The sequence below is a fragment of the Puma concolor genome, chromosome D2, assembly GCF_028749965.1.
Source record: "Puma concolor isolate L17-30 chromosome D2, mPumCon1.1.hap2, whole genome shotgun sequence".
Taxonomy (NCBI): Eukaryota; Metazoa; Chordata; class Mammalia; order Carnivora; family Felidae; genus Puma; species Puma concolor.
Window position 1 is genome coordinate 79,157,099 of NC_141677.1, and position 23,585 is coordinate 79,180,683.

General features: G+C 53.1%; 1 protein-coding gene across 22 annotated transcripts in view; it reads left to right on the forward strand.

The window, feature by feature from the left end:
• Nucleotides 1-23,585, forward strand: part of TACC2 (transforming acidic coiled-coil containing protein 2) — a 213,667-nt gene that overhangs the window by 105,845 nt on the left and 84,237 nt on the right. For 18 of the 22 annotated variants that reach the window (XM_086681051.1, XM_086681064.1, XM_086681069.1 and 15 more), the window contains one exon: nucleotides 8,983-9,117. The exons of the other annotated variants lie outside the window; for them this stretch is intronic. In XM_086681051.1, coding sequence (XP_086537177.1) covers nucleotides 8,983-9,117 — 135 coding nt within the window. The remainder of the gene's footprint in view (nucleotides 1-8,982; nucleotides 9,118-23,585) is intronic. 22 annotated transcript variants of the gene reach the window in all.

Genomic DNA, 23,585 nt, shown 5'->3' on the forward strand with positions numbered 1-23,585 from the left:
TCTGACCGTGACCAAGAGTGATCACAGGATGCAGGAAGGAACCAGTGGTCAAGTACAGATTTTATCGGTGCTGAGAACTTGGCCAGCTTTCTGGCTTTATTTCCCCGTAGAACGGTGCAGGTAGAGTTCAATGGGCAACTTTGGTGCCTGGCCAGCGTTATTGAACATTTGTCTGGGGTCTCATTTTCTTGGTTTTACTGGAAATCAGTAGAAAAGAGGCAGTGCTGATAGGAGCAAGGGTTGTCTGGCTTTGGTCACCAGCTGCTTCCACAGAATACTCATCATTCACTGGTTCCATATTTGTGAATTTGCCCCTTCCTAAGATTTATTTGTAACCCCAAGATCAACGCTCATGGCTTGTGGTCATTTGTGAACATGTGCAGAGCAGCAAAAATCTGAGCTGCCTGGGGCCCTTGTTCCCAGCGTGGGTGGAGGAAGACGCCCTGTCTTCTTATTGTAGCTCTCTTACTGGAAACAGGTTTCTGCATGGTATATTCAGGGCCATGGCTTTTGTAATTTTGTGCTTTTTCGTTCATGATCTTGCTGCTTAAAATGGCCCCCAAGGGGGGCGCCTGGGTGGCTCCGTCGGTTAAGCGTCTGACTTCGGCTCAGGTCATGATCTCACGGTCTATGAGTTTGAGCCCCACATCGGGCTCTGTGCTGATGGCTCAGAGCCTGGAGCCTGCTTCAGATTCCCTGTCTCCCTCTCTCTCTGCCCCTCCCCTGCTCACGCTATGTCTGTCTCTCTCTCAAAAATAAAAAAGATTAAAAAAAAAATTTTTTAATGGCCCCCAAGGTAGTGCTGAAGTGCTGTGAAGCATATTTAAGCGCAAGAAGGCTGTGGTATGCCTTCCGTAGAAAATATTCATGTTAGATAAGCTTCATTCATGTTAGATGAGCTTCATTCAGGTGTGAGTTATAATGCTGTTGGCTATAAATTCAATGTTAATGAATCCATGATATCTATTAAATAAGATGTTTTCACACAGAAATGCACAGAAAACAAGGTTACGTAGTGATGGGTTGACAAAAATGTTGTGACCAGGGGCTTAGAGGAACCTAACCCAGCTTACCTGCTGGAAACGGTGGTTCACAGTTCAGCTCCCGGAACAACTTAATAGAATGTAACTACTGTGAGTAACAGGAATCAGCTGTACCTGACCTTGCCGATCCCAGAGAATAACCACGAAGGGCATTCTAGGTGGGCACTGGTTGCTTTTTAACCTCAGAAATGGCCCTGCCGCCCCACCCCACCTGTCTTACCTGCTGGGGCTGCTGTGACAAAGGACCACAGACCGAGGGCCTTACAAACAGCAGAAATGTATTGTTCATAGTTCTGGAATCTGGACGTCTGTCAGGGTGGTCAGGTGAGGATCCTCTTCCCTGCTGCAGACTTCTTGCTGCAGACTTCAAATTAATTAATTAATTTGAGAGAGAGAGAGAGAGCACAATAGGAGCAGAGTGGGAGGTGGGGGTGGGGAGACAGAGAGAGAGAGAGAGAGAGAGAGAGAGAGAGGGAGAATCTCAAGCAGGCTCCACACCGCCAGTGAGGAGCCAGTCTTGGGGCCTGAGCTTATGACCTGGGAGATTATGGCTTGAGCTGAAATCAAGAGCCGGATGCTCAACCAACTGAGCCACTCAGGCACCCCCTGTGGGGTCTCTTATAAGGGCACTAATCCCGTTTGTGGGGGCTCTCAGGACATACTCATATCCCAAAGGTGCCATCTCCTATTTCCAGCACATTGGGAGTTAGGATTCCAACATGTGAACTGAGGGAGGACACACATATTCAAAGCACAGCACCACCCTCGGATCCCCTCGCGGGTCGTGTCCCGCGTAGGGTAGGGACAGGGGAGGAAGAGGGGAAGAAAACAGGGCAGAGAAGGCTGAGACGGTGCACTCTAGAGGTTTGCTCCCCCTAGGAGTAGGTTGGTACTTTAAGTTTCAAAATTATATTTAAATTAAAATTTAAAAAAATTTTTTTTTTTGGCATGGAACTGGAGGGTTTGCTTTAAGCCCCCTTCTGCCTCTCTCTCGATTACCTATTGGTTCTTTGGTGCCACATCTTTCCCTTACAAGACGTCTTCTTTCTGAATTGGAAAAAAAGGCACCCCCATCTCTGAGGCAGTTCTCAAATACAATGAAAGGCATTCGCACGCCCCCCTTCTTCTCTGTTAAAGCCGTCGGAGGACATCAAACTTTGCTTCTTCCCCAGGGAAGAGCCTCCGAACCTGCTCTAAACCGGTCGAGCTTCCCTTTTTGCCGTTGGCATCCCTGGGCCCAGACCTTCGAGAACATTCTGCAAATGACTACACTGTCCATGGCCCATCTGTTTAGTATTTTCAAGACCGTTTTTAAAGCAGCAGAACTTGTTTTTTAAATAAAACCACACTTATTAAACAGAGTAAAACGGGGCACTCTGGTTACATCCTGGAAGTTCCTTTAGCCAGGAATCCAAACAGAGGGGTCTCTTTGACCTTGAGGGCTCTCCCTTGGACACAGCTGGAAAGCCACTCACCTGACTCCTGTCCAGGGAGGCCAGACTCTAGTGTGCATCCAGATAACCCAGTTACAGCACACATTGCTGCCCCGCCCCTGGAATTTCTGACTCAGGAGGCCTGGGGAGCAGCCCAGGACTCTGCATTCCTAAAAGATCCCAGGTGACGGTGCTGCTGGTCTGGGGTCCACAGCTGGAGAGCCACGAGGTAAGGCAGTGCCGTTCTCAACCTGTCTGGCTATCTGCAGCTCTTCAGGATTGGAGACATCTGCCCCTAGCAGCTGGTGGCTCGAGTTTCTGATTCCCACTGTCAGACGAGAGAGCCAGGAGTGGGCATAGCTCCAGCCAGTGTCATAGCCTCGCTATGGAGTTACCACAGTCGGAAACTTCAGAATTTTCTGAAGTTGAAAGACAGGGAATTCATGCTGATTTACAGCTTCTGTTTTTCCTCTTGCTCCCGAGCCATGCGTTTATTTTGGGGGCAGCCGTTTGCACCAAAAGATTTTCAGCCGTGGGTATGCATGAGCGGGTTCAACTGCCTCGCAATGCTTAACCGAACTTTTATTTAAGCAAGCACCATATCGTAAAAACTGCATGACAAAGTGAACATATTATTGTTGCTGTTGTTGTTTTTAATTTGGAATAGGGATCACGCAAAAATCTTCTCTCAATTCCAAAAACAATTGATATAAAATAAATAAGTGACAGAATTCCTTTATGTCATTTAAAAGGTATGTGTTGGGGTGCCTGGTGGCTTAGTCAGTTCAGCATCCCAGTTCTTGATCTTGGCTCAGGTCATGATCCCAGGGTTGTGGGATCAGACCCTGTGTTGGGCTCCATGCTGAACGTGAAGCCTGCTTAAGATTCTCTCTCTCTCCTTCTGCCTCCTCCCCTGCTCGCGCACTCACATTCTCCCTCTCTCTCTGTCTCTCTCTCAAATAAATAGATAAATGGTATGTTAAAGGTACATGTTTACGAATCCAGTTGATGTAGCCAGTACCCAGTTGGCTGAGTAAATTGGGGTGCATCTGAATGCCCGGACAGGGCCTTTGAGTTTCCAAGTAGCTGGCTACTATTACATGGAAGCTTATAACTTGCCATGTTGGCAGGGTTCAAATACTGCCAATTTCATATCTCAGACGGACACGTGACCTTGTCCTTGTTTTGGTTTTTCATGCATCTTGAGCAAATTTATCTGTGTAGGTAGATTTTTCCCTTCTGAATAAATCGCTACATCTTGGCCACCTGAGATCAGTTTCCTCCGTCCTCTGCATGCCCCTCTCTGCAGTCTCTGTAACTCCAGAGCCATTGGCCACTGGGGGGGATTCATGACCCAGATCAAAGGCCCTCGAATGGCGTTGGGGTGGTGTTTATGGCCTTTCCTCTAGTTTATTAACTAGCCTGAGTTCTGCTTGGGTCAAGCTCAAAAGCAGTTTCCCTTCTCTGAACATAGGTTTGCTTTGTGGAGGGACACAGGGTAAGAATGTTCTGGGAAGGAACTGATAAGCCAGTTCAGGGTTAACTGTGTGGAGCCAGCCCCCCTTGTTGAACGTGTGAAGGTCAGGATGTTTAGGGCCTGTTCACACTCTCGCATGGGCTGAGTTTCACATGCTGGTTTATCTCGAGAGAGAGACTAGAAATAGCTCGAGGGGCCTGCCTTGGAGCTTCCAGCCAGTTTGCAAGCCTGTCTGGGCACCTTGGGACTCAAGCTTTGCAGCAGCTGCATCTCCGAGGAGTGTATCTCCCATTGCTGAGACTGTCTTATGGAGGGAAGCACAGGCCTCTGCTGGCCTGCTGTCCGGGGTCCGGACCGGCCGAGCTTAGCTCTCCAGAGCAACAGTGTCAAAGTGCTTTCTCCCCTCTAGCTTGTATCTGGCTTTCCATCTGAATCGAGTCTTTGGCCGTAGCCTTTGCCCTATTACGTGATTGTGTGCACTTGGGAATTCAAGAAGGAAAAAAATCAAGAGCCTGTGAGGAAAGCCTGTTGTGCTAATACCTTCCAGATGGCGATACGAAATGGGAGATAAGGTGGTGTCGCCCATCTGGCCCGACAGGATGTGCTGTGTTCTGCCCGGGGTTTGGGGGATATTATCGCCCTCCATGACTGCCAGGTCACTCTGGTGTCTGTCTTTGGACAGGGGCTTAGCTTGGCACCTCCGGCCGATCTCCGAAATGCAGTTCGCTATCAGGTCAGTGGGGGATCTGCCGGGAAGGACTCAAAAGCCCGGAACAGGCAATCAAAAGGTAACAGTTACCTGGCATCATCTCGCCATGGCTGAACTCACAGGCCTGTCAGGCTGAATGCAAGCCCTGGATGGACATCGTCCGTGTTTCTCTGGTTCCTGTGTGGGGCGGAAACTGCATCCAAACGGTCAGGAGACCAGTTGTTGTTTGTGGGGACCTGGGTGAGACACTGAATCGGAGATGGCGAAGTCTGGCCATTAGCCATGGCTCGCCGTCTGCGTTAGGAAGGATTCTAAGGTCTTGTCCACCTGAGCCTAGCAGGAAAGAGTGCCATGATCAGTAAGTCATGTCTGTCTGCTGGAAGGGGAGGTGTGGTGGCTCATGTGGCCTCTTCTTAACTCTTCTCTTGAACAAAAAAGGCTTAAATTAAATCAACATTTCCTTCATCTTCCGAAAAGATAAACATGCTGTGAATGTGAATTCAGCTTCTTTGTTTTTCCACTAAGGCTTGGAAAACATTAATTCCTTAAATGAGAAAAGGGAGCTCAGAGTTTTATTAAAAAGGCCTTCAGACACCCTACCCCCGGCCCATTTTATAGAAGAAGTCGAGGCAAGAGAAAGTACCGTGCAGAAATGAAATGAGAATTCACGTGTGAGGCCTGCATCGGGGTGCCCTGGCCTCCTCTGTGCCGGCTCGGTGGCCGTCCAGGAGTTCCTGCTGAGGGCTGGCAGGGGTGCTGGCCATTGCCAAGGGCCCGGCTCCCTGACCGCGATGTCTGAGGACTAGCCCCTGCTGGTCAGGGAGGCTTGGGTACAGACAGAAGCTGGCACAGAGGGGCTGAACTGTCCCCACCTTGTCAAGCAACGCTGTCCCCCGGGGCAGCTCAGGCTCGGGGTGGGGTGGGGGACAGTACAGGGACCCTGTGTAAGTTCCTGCTTGGCGTCTAGAACCAGGGCTGGCCCTGTGGGCAGGCCACCCAGACAGTCGCCCAGGGCCCTGTGCTTATTTCAATGGTGTGCTGTCACCATCCTGAGATTCTTGATCCTTCTGGAATGCGGCGCTCTGCATTTTCACTTTGCATTCCATTTTGCCCTCGAGTCAGGTTACTGGTCCTGCCTCAGACTGGGATTCCAAGAAGATTGCACAGGTGTCCTGCTGTCGGTGGCCTATGTGTTGGGGACGCAGGGAAGGAGCTGTCCTGTGTTGAGCACTGTTCACGTGCCAGGCTCTGTGCTGGGGGCTGGAGAGGCCACAGTGGCTGAGACTTTCGTAGGGGAGCAGGACACCTTAGCTGAAAACGAGGTGCTCAGAGGTGGGGCCGGGCCCAGCCTGGCCATGCAGGATGGGCACATTACCCCCACCTGGGGAAGGGGTAGTTTGGTGGCCCCTCAGGATGATTATGGGGTGGGCTGGGAGGGGACGAGAGACATAGGCATTCAGGGGCATGGTCTGCTTGAGCCAAGGCACAGAAGCAGCCTGGAGCGTCAGGGGGCCAGCTTGGTGGGGTTGGAGCAGAGAGAGGGAGAGGACAAACCTGGGAGGGGACAGGGACAGAGATGGGGTGTGGGAGGCCAGGGAGTTTTTTTCACCTGGGTTCCTAAGGCTGCAGAAAGTTGGGAGGCTTTCAGGCAGGGCAGGGAAGGACCTTATCAGAACTTGAGCTGGGTTATCCTGGTGACCGTGGGGGTAGGTGTGAGGGGACAGAGGAGGCAGGCAGAGCGGGATGTGCAGGAGCCCTGCTCGGAGAGGTCGTAGCTGTCGTCACCAGCAGAGGTGGCTGGGACAGAGAGGTTCCGGAAGGAGAAGGAGGTGACTCAGCAGGAAGGGGTGATGGAGAGATGAGGACAATCCCAGCTTCTGGCGCTGGTCTGAGTCACTGAGCGCTTCCCTGTTGGGGCCTGACCCCCCGACCCCTGGCAACGGGCCAGCAGCCAGCTGGAGACGGGGGGGGGGGGGGGGGGGGGGGGGGGGGGGGGGGGGGGGCGGCTCTGTTCTTAACAGAGCAGTTGATTCATTTGTTTGGTACCTTTGGCTCAGAGAGCCTGGTGCGGGAAGGGTGTGGCCCTGGTGGTGGGCCAGCAGGAGGGAGGGTGAAGGGCGCAGGCTCCATGGCCTCCAGGCTAGATCCGAGGGGACCCCCAGTGTTCCCAGGGCAGGGAAGTACCTGTCACCTGTGGGCACGCTCCTCAGCGGAGTGTGACTGTCAGTGCTCTTCGCCCATGGATTTGGCTTTGCTCTGGGGCCACAGATCCCAGGCCGCGTCTCCCACTCTCTCCGCCAGCGTTTTCAAAGACGGAAACCTTCCCCTGCCCTTCCCCTGCCCAGAGTTTTCTGGAAACAGCAGAACCACGGTCTGTATCGCCTTCCTCCAGCTCACATTAAATCAAACCAGATCTTTACGGGGCTTGCCGAGGAGGGAGCACTGTCACTCCCGTAGGAACCGAAATCGGGGACTAGTAAATTTCTGTCCACTTGTGCACTGGCCTTGCTCCAGGCTGACCCATGGTCGTTACGCTCTGGTCTCTGTTTTTCTCCTCATTACACGGGGGAAGAAGGCATCCTGGGCTCCCTCTCTGCCTCTGTTCCTGACACCCGGCCTGTTCGTGCCCAGTTGGGACACTCCATCTCTCCCTGTCCCTCTGCCTGTTAATCCAGTGCTCACTGCGGGCGGCCTGGCTACATGTTGCGACTATATGACTTCGGCTGAGCGACCTCAACTCTCTGCGCCTCAGTTTCCTTCCTTCTTTGTAAAGTGGGGGGTGGTGACATTTGCCTCAGAGGGTTGTTGTGAGGGTTATTCGAGGTCCTATGTGTATAGTGTCTGGCACAGGACCAGGTACCCGGCGCCAGGCATGCTGGACCGCCACCTACCATAAGGTACCAGGGACAGGGCGCACGGGACCAGGCACACCAGACCGAGCTCCCAGTGGGGTTGAGCTTCTGCTGTTTTTGCGGCTGTCGATTAGTAATGCCCAAGCCGGGGCGCGGAGGCTGAGGGATTGCTGGCTTGGGGAAGGGCTGCGAGTCCAGGAGCAGCCCAGGCGGCGCGTGTTGTAGGCGCTGAGGGAGGCCGGCCTGGTGGGAGCAGAGCACGTGAGGGCCAGGGCGGTGGAACCGGGGGTTGAGGCCGAGGCGGACCCCGTAGTACCTGCTAAGCAGCGACGGGGAATTGGAGCGAGAGTGCGCGGGGTGTGAGGGCACCCCTGGCAGCTGTGCTCCACACCAGGAGGCCAACCACGTAGCTGGAGCTGGTGGAGATGGATGGAAATTAGCAGAACATTCTTGACACTGAGACCCAGGGGTCCTGTATTTCTGCCATCCGGGGGGCTTCCTGCAGGAGTTCCCACCCAGAGGGAAGAAATGAGCCCTCTACCAGAGGCTCGGAAACCTCAGACCCTGGCTCCAACCTCAGGCCTGGTTTCAGGCCTTTGGTGCTGAGTCACATAATTGTAACTGGGCTGCCTTCGGCCCTGCCAGCTTCCCTGTAGGCAACAGAGTGGACGGCTGGAGGGAGGCTGGGAGGGCCGACCCCCCCCCCCCCCCGAAAACTGTTCCCAAGCTTTAGTCTGTGGACGGCACCGCGAGCCTTGCTTTTTGCCAGAGTTGAACATCAAACCTGTTTTGAGCTCTTTGCTTGAGGGTGTGTTTGCAGGTGGGTACCCAGGGGCCCTCTCTGCACTCCGGGTATTTCCCTGGATGTCCAGCAGGGGGCGCTCACCCACTGAATGTGGGATGCCGCTCTGCTATAGCTCTCTGAGCACCCGCCCCCCCCCCCCCCCAACCTCTCAAAGGGTCCCCACAGGTCCCTGGTGCAGGTTCCTTGGTTACCTGTCAGCCTTTTGGCCTTGACTTTTATCAGCCTCGGATTTTAGGGGGTGTATCCCAGGGCGTTTGCAAAGCTGTATCGTAGTCCTCGATTCACAGAATTCACTGCCTATAAAAAATGATTCGAAATGATCATACAAAAGTCCCCTCCCCAGAAGAAAAATCACACAAGACAACTCACAGAGTGTCCTGAGCACCCGCACTGCCTCCACCAAGGAAACACCAGGTTCTGCTGAAACCTCACACACGAGGCATCCACGCCTGACCAGGGGGCTGTGGCACCGGAGGGTGCCACCACTGTGTCTAAGCAAAGGCCCCGGGGAACCGGGCCCGGGATTGAGGGAAGCCTTGTGCTGGGTCTTTAAACAGCCCATCCCACATGTGTGGGGTGAATTGGGTGGGGTGAGGGGGCCTGATGAATGTGCCATTAATGAGCCAAGTTCCACTGGGAATAATTCTCCCTTTGTGTCCCCAGCACCTCCCCAGCTGCTGCCTGTGCGGATCTCACTCCCCGAGCCTCAGGACATGTGTCTTTGCCTTCTGCCCCAGCTGGTGATGGAGTAGAAGCTTCCGCTCTCTCCTGCCAGGGTCTGGCCAAGGACTTAAGCAGGTATTGTACTAAACTTTCCCTCCACGGTTGCTGGAGCGGAGGGGCCAGGTGGTCTCTTTCCCCTAGGCCTTGGACTCAGCTGCCATCAGGGATGGCACCAGCAAGGTGTTGACAATCTGTATCTGTGATGCCATGAATTTGGGCTGTAGCCGATGTGGAGTTTACCCCTGCAGGCAGGTGTCTGTGTCACCATGGGGATGTCCTTCGTGAGTGAGTGTATTATCAGGGGTCTCCAGAGAAACAGATCCAATAGGAGGTATATATACATACAGACAGAGAAACGCATGTTAAGGACTTGGCTCATGTGAATCTGGGGAATTGGCAAGTCTAAAATCTTCAGGGGGCGGGGGGTGGTAGGGGCAGCAGGCTGGAGAGCCAGGGAAGAGCCAAAGCTGTAGCTCGAGTCTGAAGGCCATCTGCTGGCAGAATCCCTCTTCATTGGGGGACCTCAGTTCCCATTTACTGATTTATTGACTCATTTATTTCTATCAATGTGGACTTGGGGTTATCTATTTTATACTTTGGGTTATAATAAAATAACACTTTATTCTTTTTTTTTGGCCCAAAGTATCTTAGCTTTGGCCATTGGGCCATTCATTGGCTCCCAGGGCTTTATGTTGAGGGGGTCCAGCAGCCCTGAGGCAGGATAGAGATACAATCAGATGTGCATTTTTGTTTTTATTTTTTTAATGTTTATTTATTTTTAAGAGGTAGAACATGAGCAGGGGAGGGGCAGAGAGAGAGGGAGACACAGAATCGGAAGCAGGCTCCAGGCTCCGAGCTGTCAGCACAGAGCCTGACACGGGGCTCGAACTCACAGACCGTGAGATCATGACCTGAGCTGAAATCGGGACACTCAAACTGACTGAACCACCCAGGCGCCCCAAATTTGCATTTTTAAAGGCTCTCTCTCTAGCTGCCTGGCAGGGCAGGACTGGATTCTGCACTGACCAAGACTGTCCTGAGGCTCTGTGTCCTGCCCAGGGCCAAGACGAGACCAGGCGTGGCTGCGGTTAAAAACACCCTCCACTGCACCTGCAGACTTTGCTAAGTCCTCTCTCTCCCTGGCTGCTTTTAGCCACGGGGCTGTGGCCTAGATCCAGGGATCCAAATAAAACTTGTCTTTTCCCCTCTGGTGTGGGTCCCGGAGGTTCTCAACTTAAGTTTCAAAAACGCCCAGATGAAAATTTCATTTTGCTGAAATGGAAGTTGTTTACGAGCCTGGGCCGGAGAGTCTGAGGTCCTCGTTGGTCTCATGGTTTGGAGATACATCGTGCATCTGTTCCCATTTGCAGCCAGGCTTCTCTTGCTGGAGCGGGCGTGCCTTCTTTGTGTTTTCGCCGTGCACACGCGTGGTGCAGTCTCTCCCCGCTCCCCCCACCTCTGTGGTTTTGTCTTTTCCTCTTTGGGCTTGGAGGGGAGTGGCGGGGCAGTGAGGCCTGGTGTCTTGACAAAGAAGGCCCGGGGCACATCTTATTACCAAACGGACAGATGTTCTGTTCTTGCAAGCATGCTGGGCGGCTTCCTGCTGCCTCGTCCTGCTTCTAATGGCTGCTGTGGAAATGATGACACAACCCCACGTTTCCAGTGCAAATGGCTTTTCTCTGGGAATTTTCACACCCCCTCCCTTCCCCCATCCCCGTTGGTAATCATTAGGGCACAAGCCTTTGGGAGAACAGATGTGACTTTGAGAGACGCCACGGGGAGGAGAGAGAGCTCCGTGTGCAACCCTGTCTGAAGCAAAGGGCTTGTCCTGGGAGGGACGCTGTCCACTGCGGTGGCTGGGCTTCTGGCCTTCCCTTCGCCTCCGGCCCTGCCCTCTGCAGCCTCCACACTCAGCAGACCCCCTGACCCATAAGAGCATTCTAGACAGCATCCTGTAGTGGTGAGCTCTAAGAGGCTGCAGCCAGGCAGAGAGTCAATGATAAAAGAATTTCTAGCAATACAAGTCCAAAGCCCTCACTCATGCCAAGGCAGCTACAGCTGACCACGGGTTTTTGGAGCCTCTGGAGGCTTGTGGCAAAGAGCCTGGTATGTTGGTACCTGTGCCGGCGGGGGAAGGGGGGTGAACCTGAGCAAACAACATCCCTGTTCAGAACTGACTGACCTGCCTGTCGGCCTGCCGGGGACAGCTGTCCCGCAGGAACTGGTAACTTGGAAGCCTGGCCAAGGGCTGCCTGGAAAGACCTGGAAGAAATGAGATTAAGAAGCAGCTTCCTGCAAGGAGGAAGTGATCCCATGCTGATGCAGGAGGCCCAGGGCATAACACCCCTGAGAAATGCCGCCCCAAACTGCAGCCCGGGATTGGGGAGGGGGGGGGGACAGGCAGGTGGCCTTGGTGAGATGTCCCCCGGGCCCTGCCTGCATCGGGCAGCCTCAGATTTCTCCACACTTCTCCCGGACTTGAGGGATTTTCCTGGCAGGAGCTGGACTGCGTGTCTCCCTCACCCCACCCGGGGTGGTACCCTCTTCCCCCAGGTTAGAGACGTGAACCCCTTCAAAAGCGTTCCACGCCCTCGCCCTCGGAGCCAGCACATGTGCGAGCTCCCAGCTCAGTGGTTAATTCTGCAGGTGGGGTCGGGACCATCCTCTGTGTTTTAAAGATGTCGGGTTGCTGAGGCTGAGGCTCTCTGGCAACAGGAGCTTCCCCGAGCGGACTCGGGTCTGACCCAGCTCGTTCCTTATTTACATATGCCACCTGTCATTACAGTCATTCTCCTGCCTGAAAGACCCACTTCTTCCAGGGTAGACCGGGCACGGGTATGCTGTAGAGCGTCACCCTCCTGGCGGGACCAGCACAGGCCATCCGAGTGGGGCTTCGGGCCGCTGGCCCATCTCAGGAATGGGAACCGGTGTGGGGGCAGCTGGGCGGGCTTGTCCAGAAGCTGTACCCTGCTGGCTTCGGCCGAGGAGCACAGTGGAGGGAGGCCACTCCTTCCCCAGGGGAGTAGGTAGAAGTTGGCCGCCTCCGTCTGGGCAGAGCAGGTGTGGAGGGGTGGGGCCGGAGACCCTAGCCCCATAGTTCTTTTTCCCTCTTCTGGAAAGGAGGGGTGGGCAGCCAGGCGGGGCTTCTCTGGAGTGCCCCCGGAGGAAGTGCAGAGCATCAGCTTTGTGACCCCTAGGGCAGCCTGGAAGGGAGTCCGACCTGACATGGGGTTCGGTGAGGAGCCAGTGAGGGCATGGCCGGGGGTGCCCACCGCAGCTCCCAGAAGGTGGAGGGTTTCAGGGCAGCGGGGTCTGGGAGCTCCCCCTCCATTCCTGGTAACCCCCGTGGTCCCATATTATGTTGGCTGCTGTGTGCTAGTTTTCGAGTTTGGCTTTTCTTCCAAGCCAAGCATATGCCTTGGAGCCTCCAGCCCCAGCTGGAGGTGGGAAGAGAGGGGTTGCCAGCAGCAGGCCGGTCATGGACTGCCTGAGGGGAGGTGGAGAAATAGACCCGAAATCCAAGACAGGGCCCCAGGGAGGTGGGGTGGAGGAAGGGCTTCTCACCAGCACAGGCCTGGCTCAGGGCCCTTCCCCGCCTAGCATGGCTCCTGCCAGTGTCAGTTAGTCAGCTTCTCTTATTCTTTAGCTCGTGAGATGCAGTCACAGGCCTGCTACAGCAGCTGCAGGAAGTGATGAGTGCTCTCAGTCTAAGTGGATCATATAGTGGGGTCTTCTGCTTTATTTATTCGCCATATGTCCATCCATCCGCCTGTCCATCCATCCTCCCGCTCGGCATACACGTCCTGGGTTGATTCTGAGCCATATCCCGTGTGTGATGTGGTGCGGGGGGAGGAGCATAAAGCTGCAGAGACTTGCCTCTGGTCCGTTAATGAGCTGTGTGACCTTCAACAAGTTACTTGACCTCTCTGAGCTGTCGTTTGCCCATCTTTAAAACGAGGCTAGTAGTACCCACATCTTGGAGGTAATTGTGAGGAGAAAATGAGGTATGTGAAGAATGTAGCTCAGGGCTTGACAAATGGGAGGCATTTAATTAATGCGGGCTCTCCCCTGACATCCATCAGTGCTGGGAGTGCTGGGGGAGAGGAGACGACACAGCAGTGATCCAGCACGTAAACTCTCCAACTGGCTGAGAACAGAAGAGCCAGAAGAGAGTCTCCTCTGCCTGGAGGAGTCGGGGAGGCTTCCAAGGGGGGGAGCCGTGTTTTCATGGGTTTTCCAGGTGTTTGCTGAGGGTGAAGAAGGAAAAGGTACTTCAGGGAGGGGGAGCTCTGTGTACCGCAGCCTCGGGGGGAGGTGGTGATGCCCAGCAGATTTAGGCAGCGGGTCAGGAGAGGCCTGGATGGACTGGAGGGGGCAACACAGGTGGTTGTGGGCCGAGTAGTGAGGTTAGCGGGAAGGGACGCAGGCATGGCAGGCGGTGGTCAGGTTTGGGGGTGAGCCTGTAGCCAGACTGAGGAGTCTGCTGGGACCCACAGTGTGAAAGAAAGATTGTTTCCCCGGTATTTTTTTTTTTAATTTTTTAACGTTTATTAATTTTTGAGAGACAGAGTGCAAGCGGGGAAGGGGCAGTGAGAAAGAGAGAGAGACACACACAGAATCCAAAGCGGGCTCCAGGCTCTGAGCTGTCAGCCCAGAGCCTGACATGGGGCCTGAACCCACGGACCGTGAGATCATGACCTGAGCTGAAGTTGGATACCCACCGACTGAGCCACCCAGGAGCCCTAGATTGTTTCCCCTTTAAAGCAGGGGAGAGTCAGGACTGAGTTTGGGGGTGGGGAAAATCTCTGATGGCCAAGGGGAACCTGGATGGTGAGAAGAGGCTGGAGGTCACAGGGCCAGTGGAGGTTGGTACTGTGGCCGAGGTGGGAGGTGGTGGTGGACTGAACTAGGGCAGTGGCTGTGGGGCCTGAGAGGCTCTGAATCTGTCTTTGCGGCTTTCATTCCCCCCTTCCTCCCTCCTTCCCTCCCTTTCTTCCTTCTTTCTTTCCTCCCTCCCTCCCTCATGTTTGTTGAGCTTCTGTTCTGTGCAGGCCTCATAAGCTGTTGCTGGGGATACAGTATTGATACCCTGCAGACATGGGCCACACTTCTGAGGGGTCTCTGCAGGGACAGCGATTCCTGGGCTGGGCTATGGTTCCAGGCGGGGGCTCCCAGGACCTTGGGCTTAGCACCGGCATTTCCTCCCTGTGCAGCCCAAGGCTGGGGCTCAGGAGGGCAGGGGTGTAATTCCCCATGCAGTTCCACCCAGCATGCAGTCCCAGCTTTTCATGTCCTGGCTACAAGTTAGAGGACGGCCGGCTCTTTGGGGATGGCTTGCCCACTTTGTGCCCCGAATAAGTGCCCCTTCTCCTGACTTTAAAAATCCATCTCATTGGGCATCCTTGCCTGGTGGCTTTGCAAACCATAGGATCCTGTGACCTCTCTCAGGTTTAGAAAGATGGGGGATTCCCTCCCTCCCCCTTTTTATTGTCCCCATTTTAAAGATGGGAAAACTGAGGCCCAGTGAGGTCAGGACCTTGCCTGAGGTTACAAGCTCTGAGAGCAAAGTTGTGGTGGGAACCGTTTGGGTCGGGTGTCTCAGCAGACTCCTCCTCCAGGGAGCCTGCCCAGCTTCTAACTCCTCCTCCTGAATGAGGAGCTCTGGGCTTGGTATCCCTGGATGCTGTGAGAGTCGGTGAGGCAGGGACACTGAGTGCTCCCCGGGACAGAATGACTTCTTGCTGTTCCGTGAAACAGCACAGCAGCAGCCGCAGCTGACGTGTATTGAGCGCTTGCTGTGTGCCTGGCATTGCTATACTAAGAACATTTTGTATGTTATTTCACTTACACCTTGCAATATCCACGTTGGTGGGAAGGTCCTGTTGATTTTTACTGCACAAATGAGGAAACTGAGGATCAGAGGGGTTCAGTAACTTCTCTGAGTCAGTTTAAGGATTCAGGTAAGTGAGAAATTTCCCCTATTATCCATTAATCTTTCTGAATTAGGTGAGTGAGGAAGTGAGTTTAATTCAAACCTCATTCCTGGGCACCCCACCCTCCCCTCCCCACCAAAATCACACACGTGCAAAGCAAGACTTGTCGATGGGGGGATGGGGGGGTGGAGCTGAGGTCGAGGTCGGGAAGCTGGGGGGCGTGGCTCTGGGCTTTGCATGTGACAGCAGTGGGAAGACCTAGGATCATTTCCGTGATTCTCCGTAAGCTCTGGCCTCAGTTGGAGAGAATTTCAGTTTTGGCCTCTCTCCTCTGTGCCCCTGATTACGGGTCTGTCCACCCGGATATCCACCCATCCCTGTGTCCGCATAGTGGCCAAGAGCCTCCCATGTGCCCAGCTATGGGCTAAGCACTGGGCATTCCGTGGGGCATATGGGAGTTGTGGCTTCAGCCCTCCAGGAGCCCACCTTGCCCAAACTTGTTTCCTAAGGAGAAACCGGATGCTAAGGACGCTGGGGGGCAGTGGGGGGGGGGTTGCTACCCTGGGATGAAGGGGTGAGAGCAGGCCCCTCTGGTCAGCTGCTGACCTCCCAGAAACAAAGGAGCCACGCCGTGTTGGAGAACAGAGGCATGTTCCCAGGCTGGGCAGTCGCTGCACCGTGGAAATGCTCATGCGAAGGAGAAACCCTTCATCTCTTTCTGGATTAATAACTTCAAGAGATGCAAAACCATGTAAATATAGCGGGCGCGTATTCTGCGTCAAAACTGAATACGTACCCGGCCTCTGAAAGCTGGCTAGGAAACCCGGTGGTACCTCTCACACGTGCTTCCTTAAAGTCAGCGGATGAGGCAGGAATTGGGTCGGTCTGTTGTCAGGGAAAGATTGTCTTCACGTGGACAAATCAGTTCCTGAAAATCTGAGTATGTCGGGAAAATAATCCCTTATCTTCAGACACAGTTACAGGCTAATTGCATCCAGCGACGACTAGACAGGGTGTGGATGGAATTACACAGACAGGCCCACTGGGAAGGTTATGAAAAGAGGGTATTATTTTTAGGGCTTGGTAACGCACACACGCGTGCGTGCACACACACACACGTCTGTGCACACTCACACACACACACACACAGCGCACAGCACACGCCTCAGACGCTATGCTAATTATGCTATCAGTAGGTGCTCACGATGCTATTTCTGGCCCAGCCGTTCTGGATTCTGTTCTGTCACGGAGCCTTGAGTCAGCAGTTCTGGTCCTCGGCGCCTGGCTTTGGCTGCACCGCTCACAATGAGGGCAGCCCCATGGCAGGCTCCGTGTCACTGCTCCTCAGGCACGGAGAGTCGTGCCCCCTCGGACCAGCCGCCCTGTGCCCTGCCTAGCGAGGGGAGCTGCTGCTGGGGAGCCACGAGGACCCACTCTCTGCTCACAGTGAGAGAAGAAGCGAGGCACTTGGAGCTTCTGGCTGCACCTGTTTGTGTTTTCATCTTGGGAGCATTTCCACCCCGACCGGCCTCTTTGGAGCCCCGGGCAGGACCCCTCTCCTGCTGCAGGTGGCGGGGCCTAAAGTTCGCAACCTCTTTCACCAGTCTGGCTTCAGAAACCAGCCTGCTGCTGATTTGGGCAGCTGGGAGATCCCCGCTCTGCTTGCAACTGAATGTTTTTCTTCAAAGGCCTCTCTTCCCTGGTACCAAGTAACCTCTAAAACCTTAACTTAAGCTCTAGAGGAACTCAGTGGATTAACACATCAACATTCAAACCAAGTACAGTATTTAATCTCTCTTAACAGGCACTGAAAAGTGCTTATGGAATTTTCTGTTCTTGGAAAGATTTCCCCGAGAAGAAGGAGGAGTAACACTGGTGATGTTCTTGATCTGGAGCAGAGGCAGTCACCTCTGGCCCAGGCAAGTCCACCATTTCTCTCTTCCCGGGTCTGAGCGAAACTTGACGTTGTGTCTAAGGGCGGGCTTGAACTTTGGAGGTCAGAGTTTTATTTAGCCCGATGGCCACCTTGGGCCACCCTGTTTGTTTTTGCCTGTGATCTTAAACCTAGCGTATACCGGCAGTTATAGGAACAACCTGGATTATCTAAAGACAACTGTTACCTGAGAAAGGCCACATAAAATGCATCCGCTAAGTCCAAGTTGTATGGGAATAGCGGGGAAAAGGTTTATTTTATTTATTTATTATTATTTTTTTTTTTCCAACGTTTATTTATTTTTGGGACAGAGAGAGACAGAGCATGAATGGGGGAGGGGCAGAGAGAGAGGGAGACACAGAATCGGAAACAGGCTCCAGGCTCTGAGCCATCAGCCCAGAGCCCGACGCGGGGCTTGAATTCACGGACCGCGAGATCGTGACCTGGCTGAAGTCGGACGCTTAACCGACTGGGCCACCCAGGCGCCCCGAGCGGGGAAAAGGTTTAATTGCGACTTTACCTTGAAAAAAAAAAAACGTGAAAAATTACGAAAATGGCTTATTTTATGTTTAACAAGATGTAGGCTTTCATTTTTTTTTTTTAAGATGTAGGCTTTCATGATAGCCATATGTTAATATTTAGAATGAACAAAGAGTTCTGCCCCTATTATTCTGACAGGTTTTCAGGGCTGTGTTCTCACCTCACATTTGACTCTTGCTGCTGAAGCCGAGACCCTTCTCTGTAAATACGCAGGGGCTTAAACAGTTTTCTGAAGGGCTCCTCTCAGCTCCTTGATCTTGACATTGCCTCTCTGAAGCCGCCTTCTTCACCTTCCTGAGTGTCTCTTCTTCAGTCGTTCACAGAATGCCGTTTGTCACGGCTTCGGGTGGCTTTTGAGCACTTCCGCGGAATCGGGTTCAGTGACTTCACGGTGTCCTGCATGTTTTGCTAAATTTACGGCTTCCTCTGCACTTGGTGGCATCGTGCTCGCACCGGCAGTCACTGAGAGACGAGCCAGACAGGCTCCCTTCCCTCTTTGAGGGGGGATTGAGGCTCCAAGGCATTGTTTCGTTGGCGGAACCCTCGTAACGCTGACCTTTGCTTCCTCTTCTAGAACCGTGTTGCCGTGACAACATGGATGGTGGGGACCCTCTCCGAGGGATGGGGCAACTTGAAACATATCCTCTGCGAACCTCTTCACTTTCTGATTTTCCCGATTGCTGGGGGGAAGCCGAGTAGCTGCTGCTTTGCTCGTGGAAGCAGGCTTTGAAATTGGAGGGGTGTTGTTGAAGGCGTGGGCCACCATATTCATGGGCTCTTGGCAGAGGACCCACAGGAAAGTATATGTTGAGAGTGTCAGTCATAGAAACACCTGCTCATCCGCGGAGTGACTTCTGTTTTTTTAAACTTACTGGGTGTTGTGAATTACGTAACGGATCACGATCGTTTCCCTTTTTGCTTTGGCTGTTGGGAGACTGCAACTTATTCCAACAAGGGCTTCTGGAATAACCTTACCCCCTCTGGCTTTTCTACACCTTTTCTAGTTTCTTCTTCCTCCCTCCTTTCCTTTTCTTTCTTTCTTGAGTGAGGGGGAGCAGGGGAGGGGCAGAGAGAGAAGGAGAGAGAATCCCATGCAGGTCTTACACTGCCAGCACGGAGTACTATGTGGGGCTCAAACCCACGAACTGTGAGATCATGACCTGAGCTGAAACCCAGAGTCGGACGCTTAACCAGCTGAGCCACCCAGGTGCCCCTCTTTTTTTGCTCCCTTGAATTGGAAGCTTAAATCCTTTTTGAAATTAGGTAGAGCGGGCACCAGGGTGGCTCGGTCGGTTAAGCATCTGACTCTTGATTTCAGCTCAGGTCACGATCGCACGGTTTGTGAGTTTGAGTTCTGCATCCTGCTGGCTCTGTGCTAACAGTGCTGAGGCTGCTCGGGATCTTCTCTCTCTCCCTCTCTGTTCCCCCCTGCTTGTGTTCTCTCTCTCTTTCAAAATAAATAAACTTAAAAATAATTGTTTTTAAATTACGTAGGGTATATTTTCCAGAAAGTTTATCTCAGGAGCATCTCCTACAACTTCCATCTCAAAAGAGCTGAATGGATTTGGTAAAGGAAGAAAGGTGTTTGAGGCTCTTATTTCGTCGTCTTGGATGTGCATTGTTTGCCACTAATTCCTTTCTCATGTGATGCAAGACTTCTTGGCACTAACTTAAGTTTTTCATAGCCCCCGAGGTTTCCCCCATCAGCCTGCCTTCCTTCTTGTAGGAATCAAAGATTAAAATTGCAACCTGCATTCTTCATTTAGAAACAAAAGTGAGTCCCCTCTCTCTTGACCGATTTCTAGCTCATTTTGGGTTGCCTCTTTGGGCATAACAGTAAAACCCACAGCCTCCATTTTCTGTTGTGACAGAACTGAAAGAATGTTCCCCATGAAGAGTAGTCTTGGGGACTTCTTTGTTTGGAAGGAACTCTGGAAGGTCTCATGTGGATATGGTGAAGATGGTGAGGAAGACATATAGTAGAGCAGCCCTTTCCAAGAAGAACGCGAGAGAACTTTCTGGAAGGGATGGGATTTTTACCTGAGCTTGCGCTTCAGCCCAAGAAAACCACTCAGGCTCCCGAGGGTGAGCATGTGAGGTTGAATGTTGGAGTCTAGAAGATTGATAGAACCCATCAGTCTTCTCCCCCTTCTCTATTCATCAAACGATTGAAGACGTTTGCCAGAACCTTTGCCCATGCCCTCTGAGGTGTCACGCCGCATGTGTTTATGGATCCCTGGCTGTACGTAGGGCACACCGTGTGGCTGGAGAGCAGAGTGCAGGTGCAGACACACAGATAAAGTGGGATGGGACAAGGATGCACCAAGGCTCCCACCTGCCAGCAGTCGAGAGAAGTCTGAGGGCCGGCTGGGACTGACCCTTCCAGGAGCTGGCCCAGGGCTGCGGCTTGATACCTGGGAGGCATTGAGAGAGCTGGGGAAGGTGGGGAGGTCGCCTGCTCGGCAGCGAGGTCACAGGGAGGACCCTGGCCCTGCTCAAGTACAGGGTGGAGCGTGTCACAGGATCAAGGCCAGGATATGGAATTGGGACTTCTTCCCGAAGGCAGTGGTCAGCTTTTGGAGCAAGGTCGTGTGACATCCAAGCTGTGTCTCCCACGCCCGGGGACAAGGATCCCGGATCTGTTGGAGCTGGTGGGGAATGTGCCAGCAGGGTGCCATTCGTGCCCGCACCTGGTCCTGTTTGCTGGCTGGATGTGCTGGTCTCGGGCTCACGTTCTCGTGTGGTCGCTGAACTTGGGCCACACGCAAGGGCTGAAATGGAATAGCTCCCAGCAACTGGAACCTTAGGGAGACGTCAGCAAGCACAGAGTGGTGTGACGTGGGTTGGACTTTGGGGGCCTCAGACGGAGGAGCAAGACGCAAGCAGGCGGTGGTAGTACGCTCAGAGCCGGCTCCCTAAAGAGAAGGTTCACGCGGTTTTGGGCAGCGGCCCGCAGCCCCCACCACGGTGTACTGGATGGCGGTGAAGGCCAGCAACTTGAAGAAACAGGACCTGGGCCTTCTCCATCTGTGTTTACATTCTTAGCGTTCCCCAGATGGAATTTTCTGTGATCTGACCTACTTTTCTTTAGCATGTGTGCTTGGGCTAATTAGCAGTGCAGGGGTCCATCGGTCCTGTTTGGAGAGCATGGCTGCTATGGCAACTGGAGACATCTCCGAGGTCGCAGGCGAAGGGAGAGCGGCCCAAGTTTGTTTCTCTTGCAGTCTCAGAGGTGTTTCAACTTGCTCCCCCACCTTGACTGTTGGCCCAGTGGGATTTAAAAGTCTCTAGCACATAGTTTATCTCTCAGGTACAGAGATTTGGCAGGTCGGCCGATCTTTCTGGTATGTGTCAGTAAGTAACTTGAGGACAGACTTGTCTTACTCAACGTTTATAGGCCAGGTACATGGCAAGGGTGTTAATATGTGTTGAATTGCTAATTGTTTTAGAAATCATGGGTGCATCCCTCAATTTATCCAGGTTTCGAGGGTGTCTTGGGGACATGAGTAGGAGGGTCGGCAGTGGGGCCGGTCGAAGGGGACTTAGCTTGCCAGCAGGGTCCCGGAATATGTGTGCGGTGATCCAGAGGCCCCAAGAGGGGCTGAGTTCACGGTTTCATTGCAGCCACTGCTAGAAGCTTCAGGGATCACTGGTTTGCTGTAGAGGGAGCACGCTGTGCCTGGGGCAGGGAAAAGTCTGGAGAACCAGCTGGGAATGAAGAGATGGGAAGGAAGGCAGCACCTCCAGAAGAAAGATCGGGAGTAAGCAGAGGGGAGCCGTGCATGGCGTCTGTAGGCTCAGCTGCAGACAATAGCGTGGCCGGGTGGGTGCTCACTGCAGGTGTGGATAGCTGAGGGAGTGAGCGCTTGGAGTGCTAACCGCTGGCATTTTAGTAATTTCAGATGGAATCTGTGCTTTCTCGCTGTGCGAACCCGCGATTTAACCTTTGCGGAACGATTTGGGGTGGGATGGGGTGAGGGAGGGAGGGGGGTGAGGCAGGAGTGGGGTGTAGGGGGTGGTGTCTGTGTTATATGCAGTTCTCGTGATAAACCATGACCCGGGGCTGGGTCTACAGAGCATTGACGCTGGGTCGGATGATGGCTCTGGGCTGCTGTTGTTTTGAGTTTCCTTGGTCTGGCTTGAATGGTTTGTGTATCTTTTCGCTTTTTTCTTTTAAGTTTATTTATTTTTGAGAGAGAGAGAGAGAGAGAGAGAGAGAGAGCGAGCAGGAGGGGCAGACAGAGAGGGAGAGAGAGAATCCCAAGCAGGTTCTGCATTGCCTGCACGGAGCCTGACGTGGGGCTCAAACTCACGAACCGTGAGATCATGACCCGAACCGAAATCAGAGGGAGAGAGAGAGAGAGAGGTAGAGAGGGGAGCGTGAGCGCCTGAACAGCAGCAGGCCCTTGCGGCCCTTGTCCTCTGGAGTCGCTGTCCCTCCCCTGCTTTTTTTAGTTTGACGTTTTCTGTCCGCTGAATTACTAGGTAACCAAATTTGTTTTAATCATGTGCCAGCTGAGCATCAAGAGGCCCTAAACGAAGATGTCAGAAGTTCTTCTGTAAGCACACAACACAAGACTTGTGACGTTTGGACTTCCGTGGCATCCACCTCACCGGTGCCCACATCGTATTTGTTTTTCCCCGTGTTCTTGGTGGTGTTTTTTGGCATCACTAAGTCGGTGGCAGCCTGCTAAGTGAAGTGTCACTGTGTCATGACATTTGAGTTGTTGGGATTCCTACATAAGAGGATCTCATTTTATCGCCTCCTTATTTCCTTAAGGGCACTCGTTTAGGGGAAGATGCTTCTCGTCAAGAAGGAAAGAAAGTTAACACTGCCCAGCACCAGTTAGGGGCCTGGTCCTGGGACCCTATATATATATATACACACACATACATAAAATTTTCTTTAATTTCCCAATACCTTGCAAAGCCCACACTTTCCCTCTTCTGCCAGCTGAGGAAGCAGGGCTCAGGATGGTTAAGGGGTTGGCTGCAGCCTATACCGCAAATGAAGAAGATGCCAGGCTTTGAATTCTGGTCTCATTTCAAAGGCCTCTCCTGTTATTGTGGCAAACCCTCACCTGCTGAGGGTGAGGACCTTTGGATGGTTCTCTGCTTTCACGTGTCGTGAACCAAAAAGCTGATGAGTTCTGACTGTGGTTCTTCATTTTTGTAGCGCTGAGTTTGGCTAAAGCCCATCCCTTGGTGCCCAGGGAAAGGGTCGCTTTCCTCAAAATCTTGTCTAGGTTAGTGCTTATGAAATTTTTCAGCTCCAAGCAGTAAGGTTGCCTGGACTCCCAAGTGTACATGGGGCCCAAGAGATCTGCTTTCTGGCGGGAAACAAACCCTCAGGGTACCGGAGGCGAACAAATCATGGGGTCTTTGCCCCTAGATGCCACCCTGCGCCCACAGTGAGTGACGGCTGCCCAGGACGTGCTTTCCAGAGCAAGCCTCATCGGGCCACCCAGACAGTTACCCTGCCTGCGAGATTGACATTAGCTGCCTTCATCGAAACACAAAAGTAAACCTCCTCCGGGTTTCCTGCAAATTTCATGTTGTTCTGGGAAACAGTTTTGATTCTCTGGCGTTTTGTTTGACAATAATCTTAAGCAGGCACAGGAGAAAGCCGATCGGCCACGAAGTCTAGAACTATCCTGACGTTGTGAGCGGCAACCTCAAAAGTCCCTGGCCAAACATCCTTGCCACAGCTTCAGAAAACACTCAGGGTATTGGAGGAAATTTCTAAATGCTTTGAGCAGTTCTGTGTTCGTTTTATTTTTCTTTTGGCCACAGTTTAGATGCATTTTAAGCTTACTGTGCCATGGGGTGAAGACATGCCGGGAAAGTGTAGAAGGGTTTTCAGCTTATCATCAGGGGCTCGCTTTAATTCGGTTGCCAGCCTGTGTTTGGAGCGCACAGTGCAGTTGCATTGAAAGTAGAGCCGGGGCAAATGGTCAGGCTCCCAGGAGTGCCCCAAACTTTCGAACCTGTGAGAGATGGAACCCTTCTCTAGTAGCTTTTGGTGAGAAGGTCCCGGAGCCCAAGCCTTGAGCCTTTCTGAGCTAGCTGGAGCCAGGCGGGGGACCTGGCAAGCTGGGCATTGTTGCCCTAGCCAGGGCGGGGGCCGCGGTGATGGG